The following is a 24,007-nucleotide window of genomic DNA, read 5'->3' as shown; positions in this document are numbered from 1 at the left end:
CACCGCAACATTCATTTGAAACCAATTTGGTTTTATGTTCGGTGGAAGAGAGAGGGGAACCGCCTATGTAATTGTAGGAGAAGTGCTGCTTAGAAGCCTGATGATTTGTCCCATTTCTGGACGAGTAGCCTATGTTGCACTGTCACGACTACTGACAGACAGTATGAATCAATCACAGATCTCTAAGTTGGAGGCCAAAGGAGGGGCAGGACAGGTGGAAGGCAAACATAAAGCCAGTTGAACTGTACTGTCTGTATTCAGTCTTCCACTGGCCCCTCTGTCTGTCTGTCTGTCTGTCTGTCTGTCTGTCTGTATTCAGTCTTCCACTGGCCCCTCTGTCTGTCTGTCTGTCTGTCTGTCTGTCTGTCTGTCTGTCTGTCTGTCTGTCTGTCTGTCTGTATTCAGTTGTCCACTGGCCCCTCTGTCTGTCTGTCTGTCTGTATTCAGTCTTCCACTGGCCCCTCTGTCTGTCTGTCTGTATTCAGTCTTCCACTGGCCCCTCTGTCTGTCTGTCTGTATTCAGTCTTCCACTGGCCCCTCTGTCTGTCTGTCTGTCTGTCTGTCTGTCTGTCTGTCTGTCTGTCTGTCTGTCTGTCTGTCTGTCTGTCTGTCTGTCTGTCTGTCTGTCTGTGTGTCTGTCTGTCTGTATTCAGTCTTCCACTGGCCCCTCTGTCTGTCTGTCTGTATTCAGTCTTCCACTGGCCCCTCTGTCTGTCTGTCTGTATTCAGTCTTCCACTGGCCCCTCTGTCTGTCTGTCTGTCTGTCTGTCTGTCTGTCTGTCTGTATTCAGTCTTCCACTGGCCCCTCTGTCTGTCTGTCTGTCTGTCTGTCTGTCTGTCTGTCTGTCTGTCTGTCTGTCTGTCTGTCTGTATTCAGTCTTCCACTGGCCCCTCTGTCTGTCTGTCTGTCTGTCTGTCTGTCTGTCTGTATTCAGTCGTCCACTGGCCCCTCTGTCTGTCTGTATTCAGTCTTCCACTGGCCGCTCTGTCTGTCTGTATTCAGTCTTCCACTGGCCCCTCTGTCTGTCTGTCTGTCTGTCTGTCTGTCTGTCTGTATTCAGTCTTCCACTGGCCCCTCTGTCTGTCTGTCTGTATTCAGTCTTCCACTGGCCCCTCTGTCTGTCTGTCTGTATTCAGTCTTCCACTGGCCCCTCTGTCTGTCTGTCTGTATTCAGTCTTCCACTGGCCCCTCTGTCTGTCTGTCTGTATTCAGTCTTCCACTGGCCCCTCTGTCTGTCTGTATTCAGTCTTCCACTGGCCTGTCTGTCTGTCTGTCTGTCTGTCAGTGTTTGTCTTTATGTTGTCTCATCCCCTCAGCCTCCTAGGGAGAGCCTGGGTCTTACTAACAGGCAGAGGTCTGTGGGCCTGAAATGCTTGGTCCTTTTTCTGCGTCTCTATGGCTGTTGCCCGCACCAGCTGTCACCTGCAGTCGTTCTGACAATGTGATTAAAACGGACTAAAACTTATTTTAGCAGGTCCTAGTTAAGCCATACCCAACCACCCGCCACTGTCACTTACAGCTCGTTGACATACGGCTTTAAAGATTTTACAGACTAGCCACGCTACCTGTTCTGCTAGATGCGGTTAGATAAGCTCAATAGAAAAAACCCAGGATTGCCCTAGTCTGTTTGGCCAGCCGTGGAGAACTGTAAGCCAAGTGAGCGATGCTAGGCTTGCCCTTCAATCCCTCACATATCATTTATATAGATTATCTTAATCCTATCATGGAACTGGAACAGTAATGTGTGTGATAGCTGTACTGTTACCGTAATGTTTGTAATAGCTGTACTGTTACCGTAATGTGTGTGATAGCTGTACTGTAACAGTAAAAAATTGTCAAAGACCTCAGCCACCCAAGTCATAGACTGTTCTCTCTTCTACCACACGGCAAGTGGTACCGGAGTGCCAAATCTGGGACCAAAAGGCACCTGAACAGCTTCTACCCCCAACAGCTGAACAGTTAATCAAATGGCTACCCAGACTATTTGCGTTGACCTCCATTCTTAGTTTTTTTGCACATACATTGTTGCCCTGGCTCTATGTACACTCACTGGACTCTACCCACACACTCACACATACTACACTGACACACCAACACACACATACATACATACATACACACACCAAACACACATGCACATGTATATGGACGCCACAGACACACTTTCACACCCTTCACATACGCTGCTGCTACTCTGTTTATTATCTATCCTGATTGCCTAGTCACTTTTACCCATACCCCATACTGTATTACCTCAACTACCTCGTACCCCTGCACATTGACTCGGGACCACTACTCCTTGTATATAGGCTCGTTATTGTTATTTTATTGTTACTATTTCCTTTTTAGATTTTTTAAAACGTTTTATCTCTGCATTGTTGGGAAAGTGCTCGTAAGTAAGCATTTCACGGTGAAGTCTACACCTGTTGTATTTAATAACAATAATAATAATATGCCGTTTAGCAGACGCTTTTATCCAAAGCGACTTAGTCATGTGTGCATACATTTTTACGTATGGGTGGTCCCGGGGATCGAACCCACTACCCTGGCGTTACAAGCGCCTTGCTCTACCATTTGGTGCATGTGACAAATACATTTTGATTTGATAATGTGTATGAAAGCTGTACAATTCCAATAATGCACGCTCCAGTCTGTGAGCTAAGGTTTCAGTTGAATTCCTTCCCCCTTACCAACAGACTCATGACAGCATAGGGGGTTTTTAAACATAAGGAGCACCATTTGTCACCTGTAGATATTCATGCTTCGTGAAAATAGCCAAATACACTTGTTAAGACATCGTCCTTGGGTTTATCAAGCTGCCATTTTCTATGGGCCTGCTTATAGACACTCGTGGCATCTGACATTCTCAACACCGCACAAGCTTGGTCAGGCATTCGTTTAGGGTCAGCTCAAGTGCCCAGAGAAATTACATTTACATTACATTTACGTCATTTAGCAGACGCTCTTATCCAGAGCGACTTACAAATTGGTGCATTCACCTTATGATAGCCAGTGGGACAACCACTTTACAATTTTTTTTTAAAATATATTTTTTATATATATTTGTATTATTATTATATATTTTTTTATTTTATATATTTTGTGGTGGGGGGGGGGGTAGAAGGATTACTTTATACTATTCCAGGTATTCCTTAAAGAGGTAGGGTTTCAAGTGTCTCCAGAAGGTGGTGAGTGACTCCGCTGTCCTGGCGTCGTGGGGGAGCTTGTTCCACCATTGGGGTGCCAGAGCAGCGAACAGTTTGGACTGGGCTGAGCGGGAACTGTGCTTCCGCAGAGGTAGGGGGACCAGCAGGCCAGAGGTGGAAGAACGCAATGTCCTCGTTTAGGTGTAGGGACTGATCAGAGCCTGAAGGTAAGGAGGTGCCGTTCCCCTCACAGCTCCATAGGCAAGCACCATGGTCTTAGAAATGCCCCCATCAGAATCACAGGAATCCTATAGGAGGAACATAGGGGTTGTCTGTATATTGCAGCATGTATTTATCTGCAACTAATAATAGTTATTCTCTTTGAGTTATAATAACTCAATAAAACATAATGAAAACGTCTTGTTATGGTGCCTCATTTCTTGAGTTGGGTTTGGCTATTTGGTTTCTGCAGTGGTATGTAGGCTATTGCTAAATTACTGTAAACTTGTGAAGATTTATATTGTTATTTTGTGTTCTTACACCATGGCATGTCATCTCAGTTGGTTGAAATGTCATTAGAATCTGTTTACAACCAGAACTGGTAAAAACAATGTAATTTTAAATGGTTTTTCCCACAGGGATGTCTTGTTTTGGAGCAATTAGGCTGCGTTTACACAGGCAGCCCAATTCTGATCTTTTGGCCATTTATTGATGAAAGAGCTGATCTGATTGGTCAAAAGACCAATTAGTGGAAAAAGATCAGAATTGGGCTGCCTGTGTAAACACAGCCTCAGGCCAGGCTATGAGGTAACTGGTCCTAGCAGTGTGGTCATGTCCCAGTAAGGTTTCTAGTCCTAGTATGTTCTAAGGAGCTGTCAGTCTGTTTTACCCAGATCAGCAATGACGGGGCTGCGTCATGGCTAGCCTGACGACGTGTGAGACGGCGCGTTAGGCCTACTGTTTAACGGGATCATCACCATGGAGTTACCCAGGGTTACCGTGAGCCAGCACTTAGTGACGCTGTAGATGTACAGTACTTCTTGGTTGTCCTTATCCAGCTCACACCCTGACCCCTGACCTGATAACCTGTTGGCTGAGGCTGGTGGTTCTCAAAGATCTCCCTGTGAGAGATCAACCATAGCTTAGCCTCAACAAATCCTAGCTACATTGACTAGAAGCAGGGAAAAGGCTAAACTGGCTTTAGCTCAGTGTCTAGTGGAAACTTCCTCGTACTGTGGCTGGTGCTGGTGACACCAAGCTGTTCCCTGATCAGTATGGGTACATGGGTCACTTGGCAAGGTGACACACACAAGACTGCTGTACTTTAGCTTTGACCTCTTGTGTTTCTGCCATCTCCGCTTTATCATGATATGACTGACTAGAAACTTAATTGTGCTGCTAGAAGGCATGCTTGGACCCAATCCCTTTCTCACATAGTCAGTTGTAACTGTGTTATGCTGAGTCAGTGTATGAGTGTAAGTCTATATGTGTAGCTAACCGCTTTGCCGTTGTGTTTGTCTCTCCTTCCAGGGCTCCAGAGATCATCCTGGGCCTGCCCTTCTGTGAAGCCATCGACATGTGGTCCCTGGGCTGTGTGATCGCTGAGCTCTTCCTGGGCTGGCCCCTCTACCCAGGGGCCCTGGAGTACGACCAGGTAAATAAGCCTGTTATAATGAACTGTAGTGTATTGTTACATTACTGTCCACCCTCCCCTCCTCTGAGCCTCACTGTTATAATGAACTGTAGTGTATTGTTACATTACTGTCCACCCTCCCCTCCTCTGAGGCTCACTGGTCCAGATACATAAGAGCTCTAGAACTCCTCCCCTCCTCTGAGGCTCACTGGTCCAGATACATAAGAGCTCTAGATCTCCTCCCCTCCTCTGAGGCTCACTGGTCCAGATACATAAGAGCTCTAGAACACCCCTATTCTGAGGCTCACTGGTCCAGATACATAAGAGCTCTAGATCTCCTCCCCTCCTCTGAGGCTCACTGGTTCAGATACATAAGAGCTCTAGAACACCCCTATTCTGAGGCTCACTGGTCCAGATACATAAGAGCTCTAGAACTCCCCTATTCTGAGGCTCACTGGTCCAGATACATAAGAGCTCTAGAACTCCCCTATGAGGCTCACTGGTCCAGATACATAAGAGCTCTAGAACTCCCCTCTGAGGCTCACTGGTCCAGATACATAAGAGCTCTAGAACTCCCCACTGACGCTCACTGGTCCAGATACATAAGAGCTCTAGAACTCCTCCCTTGTCTTCCTTCTTTTCCTCCTCCTATTCCCTCCACATCTTCTCATTCTTCTCATTCGCTCCTCCTCGAAGTTCCTTTATATCTCCTCCTCCTTGAAGTTCCTTTATATCTCCTCCTTGAAGTTCCTTTATATATTCTCCTTGAAGTTCCTTTATATCTCCTCCTTGAAGTTCCTTTATCTCCTCCTCCTTGAAGTTCCTTTATATCTCCTCCTTGAAGTTCCTTTATCTCCTCCTCTACCCTTTTTCTTCCCTCTTTACCACCTCTTCCTCCTCCCCCTCTCTCTCCCTCTCTCCCTCGCGCTACCTCTCTCTCACCTTCTCTCTCTCTCTCTCTCTCTCTCTCTCTCTCTCTCTCTCTCTCTCTCTCTCTCTCTCTCTCTCTCTCTCTCTCTCTCTCTCTCTCGCTCTCTCTCATGCTCTCTCTCTCTGCCTCCCTTTAGTCTACTGTCCTCCTCCTCCATCTCCTCCCCTCCACTTTCCTCTCCTCCACTTTCCTCTGGCATCTGTTCTCCTCTCTAGCTGAGTGAAGTCTGTCTGGCCCTCCTGCTCTACTGTGTGATATCTATACTGTAACAGACCCACCTGTTCTCCTCTCTAGCTGAGTGAAGTCTGTCTGGCCCCTCCTGCTCTTCTGTGTGATATCTGTACTGTAACAGACCTGTCTGTTATCCTCTGAGGTAATGGTGTGTGTTCATGTTATGAGGGGATTGCTTATGTTAGGGCATTGACTCAGACCGCCCACTCCTCCATAGTCCTGTTATTAATGTTTTACTCCTGCTGGGTTCTCAGGATGATTGCAGTGACCTGTGGAGAAGGGAGGGGGAGGCACTGGAAACGAGGGATGGAAGAGAGAGGGGAAGGGAGGGGGAGGCACTGGAAACGAGGGATGGAAGAAAGAGGGGAAGGGAGGGGGAGGCACTGGAAACGAGGGATGGAAGGGGGAGGGGGAGGCACTGGAAACGAGGGATGGAAGAAAGAGGGGAAGGGAGGGGGAGGCACTGGAAACGAGGGATGGAAGAGAGAGGGGAAGGGAGGGGGAGGCACTGCAAACGAGGGATGGAAGAGAGAGGGGAAGGGAGGGGGAGGCACTGGAAACGAGGGATGGAAGAGAGAGGGGAAGGGAGGGGGAGGCACTGGAAACGAGGGATGGAAGAGAGAGGGGAAGGGAGGGGGAGGCACTGGAAACGAGGGATGGAAGAAAGAGGGGAAGGGAGGGGGAGGCACTGGAAACGAGGGATGGAAGAGAGAGGGGAAGGGAGGGGGAGGCACTGGAAACGAGGGATGGAAGAGAGAGGGGAAGGGAGGGGGAGGCACTGGAAACGAGGGATGGAAGAAAGAGGGGAAGGGAGGGGAAGGGAGCTGGATAAAGGAGGATATTAAGTACTGGGACTGATTGGGGCAGCAGGGGTGGAAAGGAGGGAGAGTGAGAGAGTGTAGAAGGGGAGATATTGATGAATAAATAAATTAACATAGTGTGAGGGAATGAATTGAGAGGTTAGAGAGGAGTGAAAGACGGAGGAGGAGAGTGACAGGCAGCGACAGGCCCAGATTAGTGCCGTATTTCCTGGCCGCCGCCTGCGGGGGAGGGCTCCCCTGTGGATGTGCCAGTGGCGGCAGGCAGGGCGGAGGTGTGGATGGTATCTCCCCATGACTGATGGCATAGCAGGCTGGAGGTGATGGATCCCCCTACAGCGGAGCCCTGAACAGCAGCTGCCCAGAGTTAAATGAATCTGGGGCTTACGTTGAACGGCTTTTCCCCCGCCCTGGAGACCCATCCACAGCAAGCCTGTCAGTCCAGCCCCAGCCCCAACCCCAACCGTTCCTATACATTACCCTACAGTACACCCCCTAAGCCCCCTCAGCAGACAGTGTCCTCGCCAAAGTATTTTTACGGCCCAGCATCATTTTTCACGCTTTCCGCTCCGTGCCCCGAGGCAGGAGGGATAATTCAACACCTCCCAAAGAGATTTGACTTGAGCACGGCAGCACTAAATGAAATGAATCTGCCACAGGGCTGACGGCTGCTGCCTGCCACAGGGCTGACGGCTGCTGCCTGCCACAGGGCTGACGGCTGCTGCCTGCCACAGGGCTGAAGGAAAGCCTCTCAAAGAGACTAGAGGACAGAAGGAGAAATGGGAAGTGAAGCCAGGAAAAGAGAGGAGATATGGAGAGAGAGCAGAGAAATGATAGATGAAGGGAGAGTGCTAAATAAGAGAAAGGGACTGAAGACAGAGAGGATTGAAAAGGGGGGATTTATTGGGAGATGAGTTCCTATTAGATTTCATAATCGTCGCAGCAGCAATACCACTACATTAGTAACTCCACTGATCTACACAGTCTCTCTCTCTCTGGCGTGCTGTCATCTAGTGTACACCCCTCAGTCAGTTATCATGCCCGTGCCCTGTGGGCATTCACATGGACATTAATAGGTGTACTTTAATGCATACCCTTCACCACTAACCTACAGAGTGTGGGGTGTCACCCTGGGTCCTGGGGGCAAGATGGCTGGAGCAAAAGGGGCCGCTGTCACCCCTCACTCCCAGCATGGGGTCTAGTTACATCCCACACAGCAGAATGTATTTATAACCCTCCTCCTCCTCCTCCTCCTCTCCTCTTCCTCCATCTCTCACCTCTCAAGCATGTCTAACCTTCTCTCAACATTTGGGCAATGTTTCAGCAACCGTGATCTGGCGCTATAGGATAGGGCCCTGGGAGTGTGTCCAATCCGCCCCCTCTCTCCTTTCTTTCTCTCCCTCCCTCTTTCTCTCTCTCTACCTCTCCCTCTCTACCTCTACCGCTCCCTCTACCTCTCTCTCTCTCTCTCTCTCTCTCTCTCTCTACATCTCTCTCCCTCTACCTCTCTCTCTACCTTTACCTCTCTCTCTCTCTCTCTCTCTCTCTCTCTCTCTCTCTCTCTCTACCTTTACCCCTCTCTCTCTCTACCTTTACCCCTCTCTCTCTCTACCTTTACCCCTCTCTCTCTCTCTCTCTCTCTCTCTCTCTCTCTCTCTCTACCTTTACCCCTCTCTCTATCTCTGTCTGTCTGTCTGTCTGTCTGTCTGTCTGTCTGTCTGTCTGTCTGTCTGTCTGTCGTGAGGGAAAAAAGTATTTGAACCCCTGCTGATTTTGTACGTTTGCCCACTGACAAAGAAACGATCAGTCTATAATTTTAATGGTAGGTTTATTTGAACAGTGAGAGACAGAAAAACAACAAAAAAATCCAGAAAAACGCATGTGAAAAATTTTATGAATTGATTTGCATTTTAATGAGGGAAATAAGTATTTCACCCCCTCTCAATCAGAAAGATTTCTGGCTCCCAGGTGTCTTTTATACAGGTAACGAGCTGAGATTAGAAGCACACTCTTAAAGTGAGTGCTCCTAATCTCAGTTTGTTACCTGTATAAAAGACACCTGTCCACAGAAGCAATAAATCAATCAGATTCCAAACTCTCCACCATGGCCAAGACCAAAGAGCTCTCCAAGAATGTCAGGGGCAAGATTGTAGACCTACACAAGGCTGGAATGGGCTACAAGACCATCGCCAAGCAGCTTGGTGAGAAGATGACAACAGTTGGTGCGATTATTCGCATATGGAAGAAACACAAAATACCTGTCAATCTCCCTCGGCCTGGGGTTCCATGCAAGATCTCACCTCGTGGAGTTGCAATGATCATTAGAACGGTGAGGAATCAGCCCAGAACTACACAGAAGGATCTTGTCAATGATCTCAATGCAGCTGAGGCCATAGTCACCAAGTAAACAATTGGTAACACACTACGCCGTGAAGGACTGAAATCCAGCAGCGCCCGCAAGGTCCCCCTGCTCAAGAAAGCACATATACATGCCCGTCTGAAGTTTGCCAATGAACATCTGAATGATTCAGAGGAGAACTGGGTGAAAGTGTTGTGGTCAGATGAGACCAAAATGGAGCTCTTTGGCATCATCTCAACTCTCCGTGTTTGGAGGAGGCGGAATGCTGCCTATGACCCCAAGAACACCATCCCCACCGTCAAACATGGAGGTGGAAACATTATGCTTTGGGGGTGTTTTTTTGCTAAGTGGACAGGACAACTTCACCGCATCAAAGGGACGATGGACGGGGCCATGTACCGTCAAATCTTGGGTGAGAACCTCCTTCCCTCAGCCAGGGCATTGAAAATGAATGACAATGACCCAAAACACACGGCCAAGGCAACAAAGGAGTGGCTCAAGAAGAAGCACATTAAGGTCCTGGAGTGGCCTAGCCAGTCTCCAGACCTTAATCCCATAGAAAATCTGTGGAGGGAGCTGATGGTTCGAGTTGCCAAACGTCAGCCTTGAAACCTTAATGACTTGGAGAAGATCTGCAAAGAGGAGTGGGACAAAATCCCTCCTGAGATGTGTGCAAACCTGGTGGCCAACTACAAGAAACGTCTGACCTCTGTGATTGCCAACAAGGGTTTTGCCACCAAGTACAAAGTCATGTTTTGCAGAGGGGTCAAATACTTATTTCCCTCATTAAACTGCAAATCAATTGATAACATTTTTTACATGCGTTTTTCTGGATTTGTTTGTTGTTATTCTGTCTCTCACTGTTCAAATAAAGCTACCATTAAAATTATAGACTGATCATTTCTTTGTCAGTGGGCAAACGTACAAAATCAGCAGGGGATCAAATACTTTTTTTCCTCACTCTTCTCTCTCTCTCTCTGTCTGTCTGTCTGTCTGTCTGTCTGTCTGTCTGTCTGTCTGTCTGTCTGTCTGTCTGTCTGTCTGTCTGTCTGTCTGTCTGTCTGTCTGTCTGTCTGTCTGTCTGTCTGTCTGTCTGTCTGTCTGTCTGTCTGTCTGTCTGTCTGTCTGTCTGTCTGTCTGTCTGTCTGTCTGTCTGTCTGTCTGTGTCTGTGTCTGTGTCTGTGTCTGTGTCTGTGTCTGTGTCTGTGTCTGTGTCTGTGTCTGTGTCTGTGTCTGTGTCTGTGTCTGTGTCTGTGTCTGTGTCTGTGTCTGTGTCTGTGTCTGTGTCTGTGTCTGTGTCTGTGTCTGTGTCTGTGTTTGTGTTGTACTGCAGGTCTGGGCCCGTTTTGTATAGTTGGTTGTTTGCGTCCTACAAAGACTGCAGTGACACACCTTCCAGGAAAATGAGTTTTTCCCTTCAGAGAGGAATTATTCTCACTCGCACATGCACACACATACTCACTCACGTAAACATGCACACGCACACACATTCTTCATACCAATGTTGTAGAGGAGAGAGGCGGAGGAGGAGATACTCAGAATGAGAGAGAGAGTTTAAGGCCACAGTGGGTGAGGTGTACTGCTGCAGCCTCTTGATGTTCATGTCAAGCCTTCATAGGAACCAAATGAGAGCAGCACCATGATGCAAGCACAAGGAATGGCAATGAGTCCACTCCCTCATCTCTACTCTACCACCCTCACACACGTAGATAAATACACATCCTGTCTTCTTTCCAGCCTCGGACAGTTTTTCTTCGCTATGCTCATTTCCAGGGCATTTATCTATGAGATTGTTGACATATTTCCTCCCTTCTCCATTACCTAGTCAGACTTGACATACAGTGCATTCGGAAAGTATTCAGACCCCTTGACTTTTTCCACATTTTGTTAGGTTACAGCCTTATTCTAAAATTGATTAAATTGTTTTTTCCCCCCCTCATCAATCTACATACAATAACCTATAATGACAAAGCAAAAACAGGTTTTTAGATTTTTCCGCAAAAATTAAAAAATTTAAAACGGACATCACATTTACATAACTATTCAGACCCTTTACTCAGTACTTTGTTGAAGCACTTTAGGCAACGTTTACAGCCTCGAGTCTTCTTGGGTATAACGCTACAAGCTTGGCACACCTGTATTTGGGGAGTTTCTCCCATTCTTCTCTGCAGATCCTCTCAAGCTCTGTTAGGTTGGATGGGGAGCGTCGCTGCACAATTATCTTCAGGTCTCTCTAGAGATGTTCGATCAGGTTCAAATCCGGGCTCTGGCTGGGCCACTCAAGGACATTCAGAGACTTGTCCCGAAGCAACTTCTGTGTTTTCTTGGCTCTGTGCTTAGGGTTTTTGTCCTGTTGGATGGTGAACCTTCACCCCAGTCTAAGGTCCTGAGCACTCTGGAGCAGGTTTCCATCAAGGATCTCTCTGTACTTTGCTCCATTCATCTTTCGCTCGATCCTGGCTAGTCTCCCAGTCCCTGCCGCTAAAAAACATCCCCACAGCATGATGTTGCCACCAAGCTTCACCGTAGGGATGGTGCCAGGTTTCCTCCAGACGTGACGCTTGGCATTCAGGCCAAAGAGTTAAATCTTGGTTTCATCAGACCAGAGAATGTTGTTTCTCATGGTCTGAGAGTCCTTTAGGTGCCTTTTGACAAACTCCAAGCAGGCTGTCATGTGCCTTTTACTGAGGAGTGGCCTCCGTCTGGCCAGTCTACCATAAAGGCCTGATTGGTGGAGTGCTGCAGAGATGGTTGTCCTTCTGGAAGTTTCTCCCATCTCCACAGAGGAACTCTGGAGCTCTGTCAGAGTGACCATCAGGTTCTTGGTCACCTCCCTCACCAAGGCCCTTCTCCCCTGATTGCTCAGTTTGGCCGGGCGGCCAGCTCTAGGAAGAGTCTTGGTGGTTCCAAACTTCTTCCATTTAAGAATGATGGAGGCCATTGTGTTCTTGGGGACCTTCAATGCTGCAGACATTTTCTGTGCCTCGACACTATCCTGTCTCGGAGCTCTACGGATAATTCCTTCGAGCTCATGGCTTGGTTTTTGCTTTGACATGCACTGGCAACTGTGGGATCTTATATAGACAGGTGTGTGCCTTTCCAAATCATGTCCAATTAATTGAATTTACCACAGGTGGACTCGAATCAAGTTGTAGAAACATCTCAAGGATGTTCAATGGAAACAGGATGCACCGGAGCTCAATTTCAAGTCTCATAGCAAAGGGTCTGAATACTTATGTAAATAAGGTATTTCTGTTTATTTTTCTATACATTTCTAAAAAATGTCTAAACTTGTTTTCGCTTTGTCATTATGGGGTATTGTGTGTAGATTGATAAGGACACATTTTTATTTATATCCATTTTAGAATAAGGCTATAACGTAACAAAATGTGGGAGAAGTGAAGGGGTCTGAATACTTTCCGAATGCACTGTATGTGCGGTGGAGGATAATTTCACTCGCAAAAACGTTCCCTTTTTTCATTTTTCCTTTGGTGGAAAGAAATATGAACAGAGTGCTTTCCGAATGCACTGTATGTTCTCCTTCCCATTTACCAAAACAGATTTGATATATTTCTTCCCTTCCCCATTACCAAGTCAGACTTGACATATTTCTTCCCTTCCCCATTACCAAGTCAGACTTGACATATTTCCTCCCTTCCCCATTACCAAGTCAGATTTGACATATTTCCTCCCTTCCCCATTACCAAGTCAGACTTTATATATTTCCTCCCTTCCCATTACCAAGTCAGACTTGATATATTTCCTCCCTTCCCCATTACCAAGTCAGACTTGATATATTTCCTCCCTTCCCCATTACCAAGTCAGACTTGATATATTTCTTCCCTTCCCCATTACCAAGTCAGACTTGACATATTTCCTCCCTTCCCCATTACCAAGTCAGACTTGATATATTTCCTCCCTTCCCCATTACCAAGTCAGACTTGATATATTTCTTCCCTTCCCCATTACCAAGTCAGACTTGACATATTTCCTCCCTTCCCCATTACCAAGTCAGACTTGATATATTTCCTCCCTTCCCATTACCAAGTCAGACTTGACATATTTCCTCCCTTCCCCATTACCAAGTCAGACTTGACATATTTCCTCCCTTCCCCATTACCAAGTCAGACTTGATATATTTCCTCCCTTCCCCATTACCAAGTCAGACTTTATATATTTCTTCCCTTCCCCATTACCAAGTCAGACTTGATATATTTCCTCCCTTCCCCATTACCAAGTCAGACTTGATATATTTCCTCCCTTCCCCATTACCAAGTCAGACTTGATATATTTCTTCCCTGCCCCATTACCAAGTCAGACTTGACATATTTCCTCCCTTCCCCATTACCAAGTCAGACTTGATATATTTCCTCCCTTCCCCATTACCAAGTCAGACTTTATATATTTCCTCCCTTCCCCATTACCAAGTCAGACTTGACATATTTCCTCCCTTCCCCATTACCAAGTCAGACTTGACATATTTCCTCCCTTCCCCATTACCAAGTCAGACTTGATATATTTCCTCCCTTCCCCATTACCAAGTCAGACTTGACATATTTCCTCCCTTCCCCATTACCAAGTCAGACTTTATATATTTCCTCCCTTCCCCATTACCAAGTCAGACTTGACATATTTCCTCCCTTCCCCATTACCAAGTCAGACTTGACATATTTCCTCCCTTCCCCATTACCAAGTCAGACTTTATATATTTCTTCCCTTCCCCATTACCAAGTCAGACTTGACATATTTCCTCCCTTCCCCATTACCAAGTCAGACTTGACATATTTCCTCCCTTCCGCATTACCAAGTCAGACTTGACATATTTCCTCCCTTCCCCATTACCAAGTCAGACTTGACATATTTCCTCCCTTCCGCATTACCAAGTCAGACTTGACATATTTCCTCCCTTCCCCATTACCAAGTCAGACTTGACATATTTCCTCCCTTCCCCATTACCAAGTCAGACTTTATATATTTCTTCCCTTCCCCATTACCAAGTCAGACTTGACATATTTCCTCCCTTCCCCATTACCAAGTCAGACTTGACATATTTCCTCCCTTCCGCATTACCAAGTCAGATTTGATATATTTCCTCCCTTCCCCATTACCAAGTCAGACTTGACATATTTCCTCCCTTCCCCATTACCAAGTCAGACTTGATATATTTCCTCCCTTCCCCATTACCAAGTCAGACTTGACATATTTCCTCCCTTCCGCATTACCAAGTCAGACTTGACATATTTCTATCTGGGTTGAAGACAGATAAAGGGAATAACATTAACACTGATGGCCAGAGAGGGAAACATTACTGTAAACACACACAGACCTTGGGTCCTCATGGTTATGCAGGCAGTGTTAGCCAGAGAAGGCCATCTCATAAGAACAGTGTGTTTTATTAACTAGTGATGGTTGTGGACTCAGACGGAGAGGTAGAGACTTGTCTCTGTGTACAGGAGACTTGAGGGAGCCAATTTAAGAGTTTATTGAATTGGTAAGATGTTAATCCTAGATGTATTGACATGACTAAGTGGAGCTACACGCACACGCACTACATATCTCTGTTCATATCATCTCATCTCTGTAATTGATTTTATGTCTGTGCGTATGCTTTGGCATTTAGATCCATATGAGGTTAGATGATTACATTTTCTTTTTAAAAGATATCTTAAATTAATCCTTGAAACCTATAAGTCATTGAATTTGAGCCCAAACATAGGCAGGGTTAAGCCTGTCCAAGACCCAGGGTCCCAAATAGGCTAGTTTAGGGGCTAGTGCCCTGCAGTCTCAAGAATGCAAACACAGCCCTCATTCCTCTCCCCTAGCCCTTCTCACCCACAACTCCTCCACCCCAGTGGAATGCCGACGCCCCTCTTGCCCTCCTCTCGCCCCAGGGCAGCACTCAGCCTCTAATGGATGTTTTCCCTGACACCTTGGTGTGACTGACGTCAGACAGGCCTCTCTCTCCAACTTCTCTCATAAACCTCCCTGTTCTTCATCCCACCACCCAGTAGATACACAGACAGAATCATCCCACCACCCAGTAGATACACAGACAGAATCATCCCACCACCCAGTAGATACACAGACAGAATCATCCCACCACCCAGTAGATACACAGACAGAATCATCCCACCACCCAGTAGATACACAGACAGAATCATCCCACCACCCAGTAGATACACAGACATAATCATCCCACCACCCAGTAGATACACAGACAGAATCATCCCACCACCCAGTAGATACACAGACAGAATCATCCCACCACCCAGTAGATACACAGACAGAATCATCCCACCACCCAGTAGATAGACACAGACAGAATCATCCCACCACCCAGTAGATACACAGACAGAATCATCCCACCACCCAGTGGATACACAGACAGAATCATCCCACCACCCAGTAGATACACAGACAGAATCATCCCACCACCCAGTAGATACACAGACATAATCATCCCACCACCCAGTAGATACACAGACAGAATCATCCCACCACCCAGTAGATACACAGACATTTACATTTACATTTACGTCATTTAGCAGACGCTCTTATCCAGAGCGACTTACAAATAGGAGCATTCACCTTATAGCCAGTGGGATAACCACTTTACAATGTTGTTGTTTTTTGGGGGGGGGGGGTAGAAGGATTACTTTATCCTATCCCAGGTATTCCTTAAAGAGGTGGGGTTTCAAATGTCTCCGGAAGGTGGTGAGTGACTCCGCTGTCCTGGCGTCGTGAGGGAGCTTGTTCCACCATTGGGGTGCCAGAGCAGCGAACAGTTTTGACTGGGCTGAGCGGGAACTATGCTTCCGCAGAGGTAGGGGAGCCAGCAGGCCAGAGGTGGATGAACGCAGTGCCCTCGTTTGGGTGTAGGGACTGATCAGAGCCTGAAGGTACGGAGGTGCCGTTCCCCTCACAGCTCCGTAGGCAAGCACCATGGTCTTGTAGCAGATGCGAGCTTCAACTGGAAGCCAGTGGAGTGTGCGGAGGAGCGGGGTGACGTGAGAGAACTTGGGAAGGTTGAACACCAGACGGGCTGCGGCATTCTGGATGAGTTGTAGGGGTTTAATGGCACAGGCAGGGAGCCCAGCCAACAGCGAGTTGCAGTAATCCAGACGGGAGATGACAAGTGCCTGGATTAGGACCTGTGCCGCTTCCTGTGTAAGGCAGGGTCGTACTCTCCGAATGTTGTAGAGCATGAACCTACAGGATCGGGTCACCGCCTTGATGTTAGCAGAGAACGACAGGGTGTTGTCCAGGGTCACGCCAAGGCTCTTCGCACTCTGGGAGGAGGATACAACAGAGTTGTCAACCGTGATGGCGAGATCATGGAACGGGCAGTCCTTCCCCGGGAGGAAGAGCAGCTCCGTCTTGCCGAGGTTCAGCTTGAGGTGGTGATCCGTCATCCATACTGATATGTCTGCCAGACATGCAGAGATGCGATTCGCCACCTGGTTATCAGAAGGGGGAAAGGAGAAGATTAGTTGTGTGTCGTCAGCGTAGCAATGATAGGAGAGGCCATGTGAGGATATGACAGAGCCAAGTGACTTGGTGTATAGTGAGAATAGGAGAGGGCCTAGAACTGAGCCCTGGGGGACACCAGTGGTGAGAGCACGTGGTGCGGAGACAGCTTCTCGCCACGCCACTTGGTAGGAGCGACCGGTCAGGTAGGACGCGATCCAGGAGTGAGCCGCGCCGGAGATGCCCAGCTCGGAGAGGGTGGAGAGGAGGATCTGATGGTTCACAGTATCAAAGGCAGCAGACAGGTCTAGAAGGACAAGAGCAAAGGAGAGAGAGTTAGCTTTAGCAGTGCGGAGAGCCTCTGTGACACAGAGAAGAGCAGTCTCAGTTGAATGACCAGTCTTGAAACCTGACTGGTTTGGATCAAGAAGGTCATTCTGAGAGAGATAGCAAGAGAGTTGGCTAAAGACGGAATCATCCCACCACCCAGTAGATACACAGACAGAATCATCCCACCACCAGTAGATAGACACAGACAGAATCATCCCACCACCCAGTAGATACACAGACAGAATCATCCCACCACCCAGTAGATACACAGACAGAATCATCCCACCACCCAGTAGATAGACACAGACAGAATCATCCCACCACCCAGTAGATACACAGACAGAATCATCCCACCACCCAGTAGATACACAGACAGAATCATCTCACCACCCAGTAGATAGACAGACAGAATCATCCCACCACCCAGTAGATAGACACAGACAGAATCATCCCACCACCCAGTAGATAGACACAGACAGAATCATCCCACCACCAGTAGATAGACACAGACAGAATCATCCCACCACCCAGTAGATAGACACAGACAGAATCATCCCACCACCCAGTAGATAGACAGAATCATCCCACCACCCAGTAGATAGACACAGACAGAATCATCCCACCACCCAGTAGATAGACACAGACAGAATCATCCCACCACCCAGTAGATAGACACAGACAGATTCATCCCACCACCCAGTAGATAGACACAGACATAATCAACCCACCACCCAGGTGTTGCATTAGCTTTCAGAAATCTGCATTTTTAAAACAGACCATCCCCCATTTTGTTGTTGTTGCAAAATGATAATTGGCCATCATATTTCTAATGTTGATCATAGAAAGAATGTAGCCAGCTACATTTCCAAATATTTTGCTTGAAATTAAGCTTGCATTTACATTTTATACCGGAGAAAAACTACACGGAGGAAATTACCCGCTGGTGATCCAATGACAAGAGCAAATATACTTCATCCGAGTGGAGAAGTGCAACTAAAGCATGAAATGAGTCCTTTTACATCATGATTTGGGGAGCGAACCCTGACTGAAGCTGAGCAGCATTTACAATAACAAGCATTTTAGATTTGCGTTTACAAAACGCAGAAAGATAAAGAATCCTGAGTTAACGCGACCCATGCAGGCAGGCAGCCTGAGTTAACGCGACCCATGCAGGCAGGCAGCCTGAGTTAACGCGACCCATGCAGGCAGGCAGCCTGAGTTAACGCGACCCATGCAGGCAGGCAGCCTGAGTTAACGCGACCCATAAAGGCAGGCAGCCTGAGTTAACGCGACCCATGCAGGCAGGCAGCCTGAGTTAACGCGACCCATGCAGGCAGGCAGCCTGAGTTAACGCGACCCATGCAGGCAGGCAGCCTGAGTTAACGCGACCCATGCAGGCAGGCAGCCATACTCTCACACTGCTAGGGCTCTGAATGAATGCCCCGTCCCAAGAATCCAAACATGTCCAAGATCACGGACACACCCACACATGTCAATCATTCCCAGGGCCCTACCCCACACATGTCAATCATTCCCAGGGCCCTACCCCGCACATGTCAATCATTCCCAGGGCCCTACCCCACACATGTCAGTCATTCCCAGGGCCCTACCCCACACATGTCAGTCATTCCCAGGGCCCTACCCCACACATGTCAGTCATTCTCAGGGCCCTACCCCACACATGTCAATCATTCCCAGGGCCCTACCCCACACATGTCAGTCATTCCCAGGGCCCTACCCCACACATGTCAGTCATTCTCAGGGCCCTACCCCACACATGTCAGTCATTCTCAGGGCCCTACCCCACACATGTCAGTCATTCCCAGGGCCCTACCCCACGCATGTCAGTCATTCCCAGGGTGATGGTAGTATAAAGGACACTTGTGCCATCTTGCACTTTTGCATGAGCTGAATGTCCATGTCATGTATTACCACTAGGTAATGACTGTGTTTATGGAGTGTGTTCTCGGGATGTGTGAGGCTGGAAAAGAGGTCAGCACCTGGGCATGAAGGTGGGGGACTGTGGGTATAGGAGGAGTGGGCAGTACTGGGCGGTTTACAGTGGAACAAGGCGCCGCAAGAATGGAGAGGAGATCTGTGCTGGGATGTTTAGACTCTATGATATTATGGCAATATTATGGGGAGAAATTGTAATATTTAACTGTTCTTTCTTGGGATGGGATGTTTAGACTGTATGATGTTATGGTAATATTATGAGGCCAAATTGTAATATGGAACTGTTCTTTCCCCATCTGATACAGTCATAGCAAACAGGGAATGTTCTTTCCTAACACATTGTTCCTTTCTCTTTCCCCTCCCTCTCTCTCTTGCTCTGTCTATCCACATCTTCCTTTCTCTTTCCCTCACTTCCTCTTTTCACAGATTCGCTACATTTCTCAGACGCAAGGTTTGCCCGGGGAGCATCTGTTGAATGTGGGGTCAAAGACGGCACGGTTCTTCTGCAGGGAGTCTGACTCCCCCTACGCAGCATGGCGATTGAAGGTAAGAAGGACCCCTGAGCCCAAAATACATCCCCAACAGAACCCCCCCCAGCACCCTCTCTCAACCATTCCATACACCGACCCCCTCCTCTTTGCTCGTCTCCACCAAAACACACACTCCTCTTAGCCCAGCACCGAAAACAAACCTTGGTATTATCTCTGACACCATCACCAAACATTCTCCCCTCCCTCTCAGCAAACAGTCACTACTCCCACCACACACCAGAGAGGAAAATCCCCACACAAGCATCCTCTCTTTTTCACTGCTTGAACAAACTCTTGAGATAAAGGCTGAAGGGATAAACCAAATCCTTCTTTCACTCCCTCTCTCTCTCTCTTGCTCTCCCTCTCTCTCCCTCTCGCTCTCTCTCTCTCTCCCTCTCGCTCTCTCTCTCGCTCTCTCTCGCTCTCCCTCTCTCTCGCTCTCTCTCGCTCTCCCTCGCTCTCTCGCTCTCGCTCTCTCTCTCCCTCTCCCTCTCTCTCTCTCTCCCTCTCTCGCTCGCTCTCTCTCCCTCTCCCTCTCTCTCGCTCGCTCTCTCTCCCTTTCTCTCTCTCTTTCCCCCTTTCTCCAGTCGACTGATGAGCATGAGACCGAGACAGGGATGAAATCAAAGGAAGCAAGGAAGTACATATTCAGCTGTTTGGATGACATAGTGCACGTAAGTCTTGTTCCACAGGATGTGCACACCTTCAGCTGTTCCAACTAGAACTCAGGAAGCTCATGGTCAGGTGGTTAGATGATATAGAGCAGTAGGTCTGAGAGAGAGGAAGTTCACCTTCAGCTGTTTGACTGAATAAGCTAGAGCATGTACGTACACCTCATTGCTGGAAAAAACCCATTCTCACATCTCTAGTCATATGCTAAGTGACATGCTAAGGTTCAGCACCGAACACTTAGTTTGAAAGTCAAGCCTTGGGTGAAACCACAGCTGGAAATTCCCTTACAATGAGATCATGGGTTGGAAATGTCCCTGCTGATGTTTTTACGAGATGGGGGTGATGTAGAATGCTGTAGATATGTAGAGACGGGGGTGATGTAGATATGTAGAGACGGGGGTGATGTAGAATGCTGTAGATATGTAGAGACGGGGGTGATATAGATATGTAGAGACGGGTGATGTAGAATGCTGTAGATATGTAGAGATGGGGGTGATGTAGATATGAAGAGACATGGGTGATGTAGATATGTAGAGACGGGGGTGATGTAGAATGCTGTAGATATGTAGAGACGGGGGTGATGTAGATATGTAGAGACGGGGGTGATGTAGAATGCTGTAGATATGTAGAGACATGGGGGTGATGTAGAATGATGTAGATATGTAGAGACGGGGGTGATGTAGATATGTAGAGACAGGGGTGATGTCGATTTGTGGAGACGGGTGTAATGTAGAGACGGGGGTGATGTAGAATGCTGTAGATATGTAGAGACATGTGGGTGATGTAGAATGCTGTAGATATGTAGAGACATGGGTGATGTAGATTTGTGGAGACGGGTGTAATGTAGAGACGGGGGTGATGTAGAATGCTGTAGATATGTAGAGACATGTGGGTGATGTAGAATGCTGTAGATATGTAGAGACGGGGGTGATGTAGATATGTAGAGACGGGGGTGATGTAGAATGCTGTAGATATGTAGAGACGGGGGTGATGTAGAATGCTGTAGATATGTAGAGACGGGGGTGGTGAGATATGTAGAGACGGGGTGATGTAGAATGCTGTAGATATGTAGAGACATGGGGGGTGATGTAGAATGCTGTAGATATGTAGAGACATGGGGGGGTGATGTAGAATGCTGTAGATATGTAGAGACGGGTGGTGTAGAATGCTGTAGATATGTAGAGACATGGGGGGGTGATGTAGAATGCTGTAGATATGTAGAGACATGGGGGGGTGATGTAGAATGCTGTAGATATGTAGAGACGGGTGGTGTAGAATGCTGTAGATATGTAGAGACATGGGGGGGTGATGTAGAATGCTGTAGATATGTAGAGACATGGGGGGGTGATGTAGAATGCTGTAGATATGTAGAGACATGGGGTGTTGTAGAATGCTGTAGATATGTAGAGACATGGGGGGGTGATGTAGAATGCTGTAGATATGTGGAGACGGGTGTAATGTAGAGACGGGGGTGATGTAGATTTGTGGAGACGGGGGTAATGTAGAGATGGGGGTGATGTAGATATGTAGAGACGGGGGTGATGTAGAATGCTGTAGATATGTAGAGACTGGGTAATGTAGAATGCTGTAGATATGAAGAGACAGGGGGATGATGTAGATATGAAGAGACAGGGGGGGATGATGTAGATATGAAGAGACGGGGGATGATGTGGATATGAAGAGACAGGGGGATGATGTAGATATGAAGAGACAGGGGGGGTGATGTAGATATGAAGAGACGGGGGTGATGTAGATATGAAGAGACGGGGGGTGATGTAGATATGAAGAGACGGGGGGCGATGATGTAGATATGAAGAGACGGGGGATGATGTAGATATGAAGAGACAGGGGGATGATGTAGATATGAAGAGACGGGGGGGTGATGTAGATATGAAGAGACGGGGGGCGATGATGTAGATATGAAGACAGGGGGGATGATGTAGATATGAAGAGACGGGGGGGATGATGTAGATATGAAGAGACGGGGGGGATGATGTAGATATGAAGAGACGGGGGATGATGTAGATATGAAGAGACGGGGGGGGTGATGTAGATATGAAGAGACAGGGGGATGATGTAGAGATGAAGAGACGGGGGATGATGTAGATATGAAGAGACGGGGGGGGTGATGTAGATATGAAGAGACAGGGGGATGATGTAGAGATGAAGAGACGGGGGATGATGTAGATATGAAGAGACGGGGGATGATGTAGATATGAAGAGACAGGGGGTGTGATGTAGATATGGAAAATGCCTCATCGTTCTCAAGTTACTCTTATCACAATGGTTGGTTTGATGTTTTTACTTTTGATAAACTTATGCAAAATGTCTGGTATTTTTAACATTGGAAACAGGTCTAACGATTAATCCAGTTTAGCATAGTGACTGTTTATGCTGTCTATCCCCTTAATCAAGTCTCCCTTGACTTGTAAAGTGGATTTAACATCTCTTTAAGACTTTACAAATTAAAATGGGTAAAACTCACTACATTAAGAGGAATGAAAAGTTGTAACACTTGACCCGGTCTCTCCTCTTGATTTGTAAAGCCGAGTTAAAACCTCCCTGAGATTCTCCAGATCAAATAGACACAAAATTTGGGAAAGATGACAGATGAGATCAGTTCTCCTGAGCACTGACCTGCCTCTCTCTCCCAGGTGAACTTGGTGATGAATCTGGAAGGTAGCGACCTGTTGGCAGAGAAGGTGGACCGGAGAGAGTTTGTAGGCCTGCTGAAGAGGATGTTGTTGATCGATGCGGAGAAGAGGATCGCCCCTGCTGAGGCTCTCAGCCACTCCTTTATGACCATGCAACACCTGCTCGACTTCCCCCATAGCAACCAGTGAGTTTTCCCCACTGGCTTTCATACGGGTTGTCCTTTTCGTAAAGAAGAGACATGATGAAACATTTAGTTATTTGTAAAAGGGGGGACAAGCATAAATAATAGCTGGGGCCTGCTGGACTGTAATGAAAATAACTCCAACCTCCTCCTTTCCTCTCTTCATCTCAGTGTCAAATCATGTTTCCACATCATGGACGTAACCCGGTCTCGTCCCGGTCCTTACGACACGCTCAGCCGGAACAAGGCCCCCTTCATCAGACCGGTGACCACGACCACCACCACGGTTAATCTGACAGGGCCCTTCAGCAAGATGGCCGCCATCCACAATCAAGTAAGCAGCTCCACCACATCAACACAGTAGCTGTCACCTGGAGGGAGGCATTTCTATATGTTGGGCTATACATCTGTATGAATAGACTGCTGTATGACAATGTACCACTGCTATAGCTGTTAGACTATATTAGATTTGAATGGAGACAGTTTTATCAGACAAGGTTTTCCATTTGAGAAACAGCTAGACCAAGGCGTGTTGTTTTCCCATGACCTAGACCTCCAGGTGGTCAGAGTGGATGACATGGAGCTTTATTGTCCCCTTCTTCCTCACGTGGGACTGTTGCCGTTCACCTTGTTTGCATCGTTCCCTGTTACGCTGATGCTCCGTTGTCGTGGCAACACCGTGACGTCATGAAGGCGACGTCATGGCAACAGCGCGGGTGTGTGGGCTCAACTGGCCTCACTGTCATGTTTTTCACTTTGTTATTCTAAATCCCAACGAGCTATTTCTGGAAATACAAGTCATTCATTGTCAATACACTAGAAGTCAATTTGAGTTTTAGTACAATGTGAATGTGATAGCGTCTGAACTTCATATACCACAAGCACAAATTTAAGCCCAATTGAATCAAGTTGATGTATCAACACACCATCCATAATTCTAGTACATTTGTGTTCAGAATTTACCCTTGGGGGAATAACAGAATGGGTGGTCACAAGTGAAGCCTTGCATGCGTAAAACGCATCTGCTCTGATTGGGTGTTTACATGGAGGTTAACTTCTCCTTCCAATTCCTTCCAGTTACAGGAAGTATTTGGTGG

General features: G+C 47.4%; 1 protein-coding gene across 3 annotated transcripts in view; it reads left to right on the top strand.

Annotated features, from left to right (window-relative positions):
• Positions 1-24,007, top strand: part of LOC311111795 (homeodomain-interacting protein kinase 3-like) — a 77,085-nt gene that overhangs the window by 46,940 nt on the left and 6,138 nt on the right. For all 3 annotated transcript variants that reach the window (XM_084154639.1, XM_084154638.1, XM_084154637.1), the window contains 5 exons: positions 4,678-4,801; positions 19,299-19,418; positions 19,990-20,076; positions 22,729-22,913; positions 23,082-23,244. In XM_084154639.1, the coding sequence (XP_084010765.1) occupies positions 4,678-4,801; positions 19,299-19,418; positions 19,990-20,076; positions 22,729-22,913; positions 23,082-23,244 (679 nt within the window). The remainder of the gene's footprint in view (positions 1-4,677; positions 4,802-19,298; positions 19,419-19,989; positions 20,077-22,728; positions 22,914-23,081; positions 23,245-24,007) is intronic.

This window comes from Coregonus lavaretus (assembly GCF_964263955.1).
Source record: "Coregonus lavaretus genome assembly, chromosome: 37".
NCBI lineage: Eukaryota > Metazoa > Chordata > Actinopteri > Salmoniformes > Salmonidae > Coregonus > Coregonus lavaretus.
Note: the sequence above shows the minus strand (reverse complement) of the source record. Positions and strands in the feature narration are given on the sequence as shown.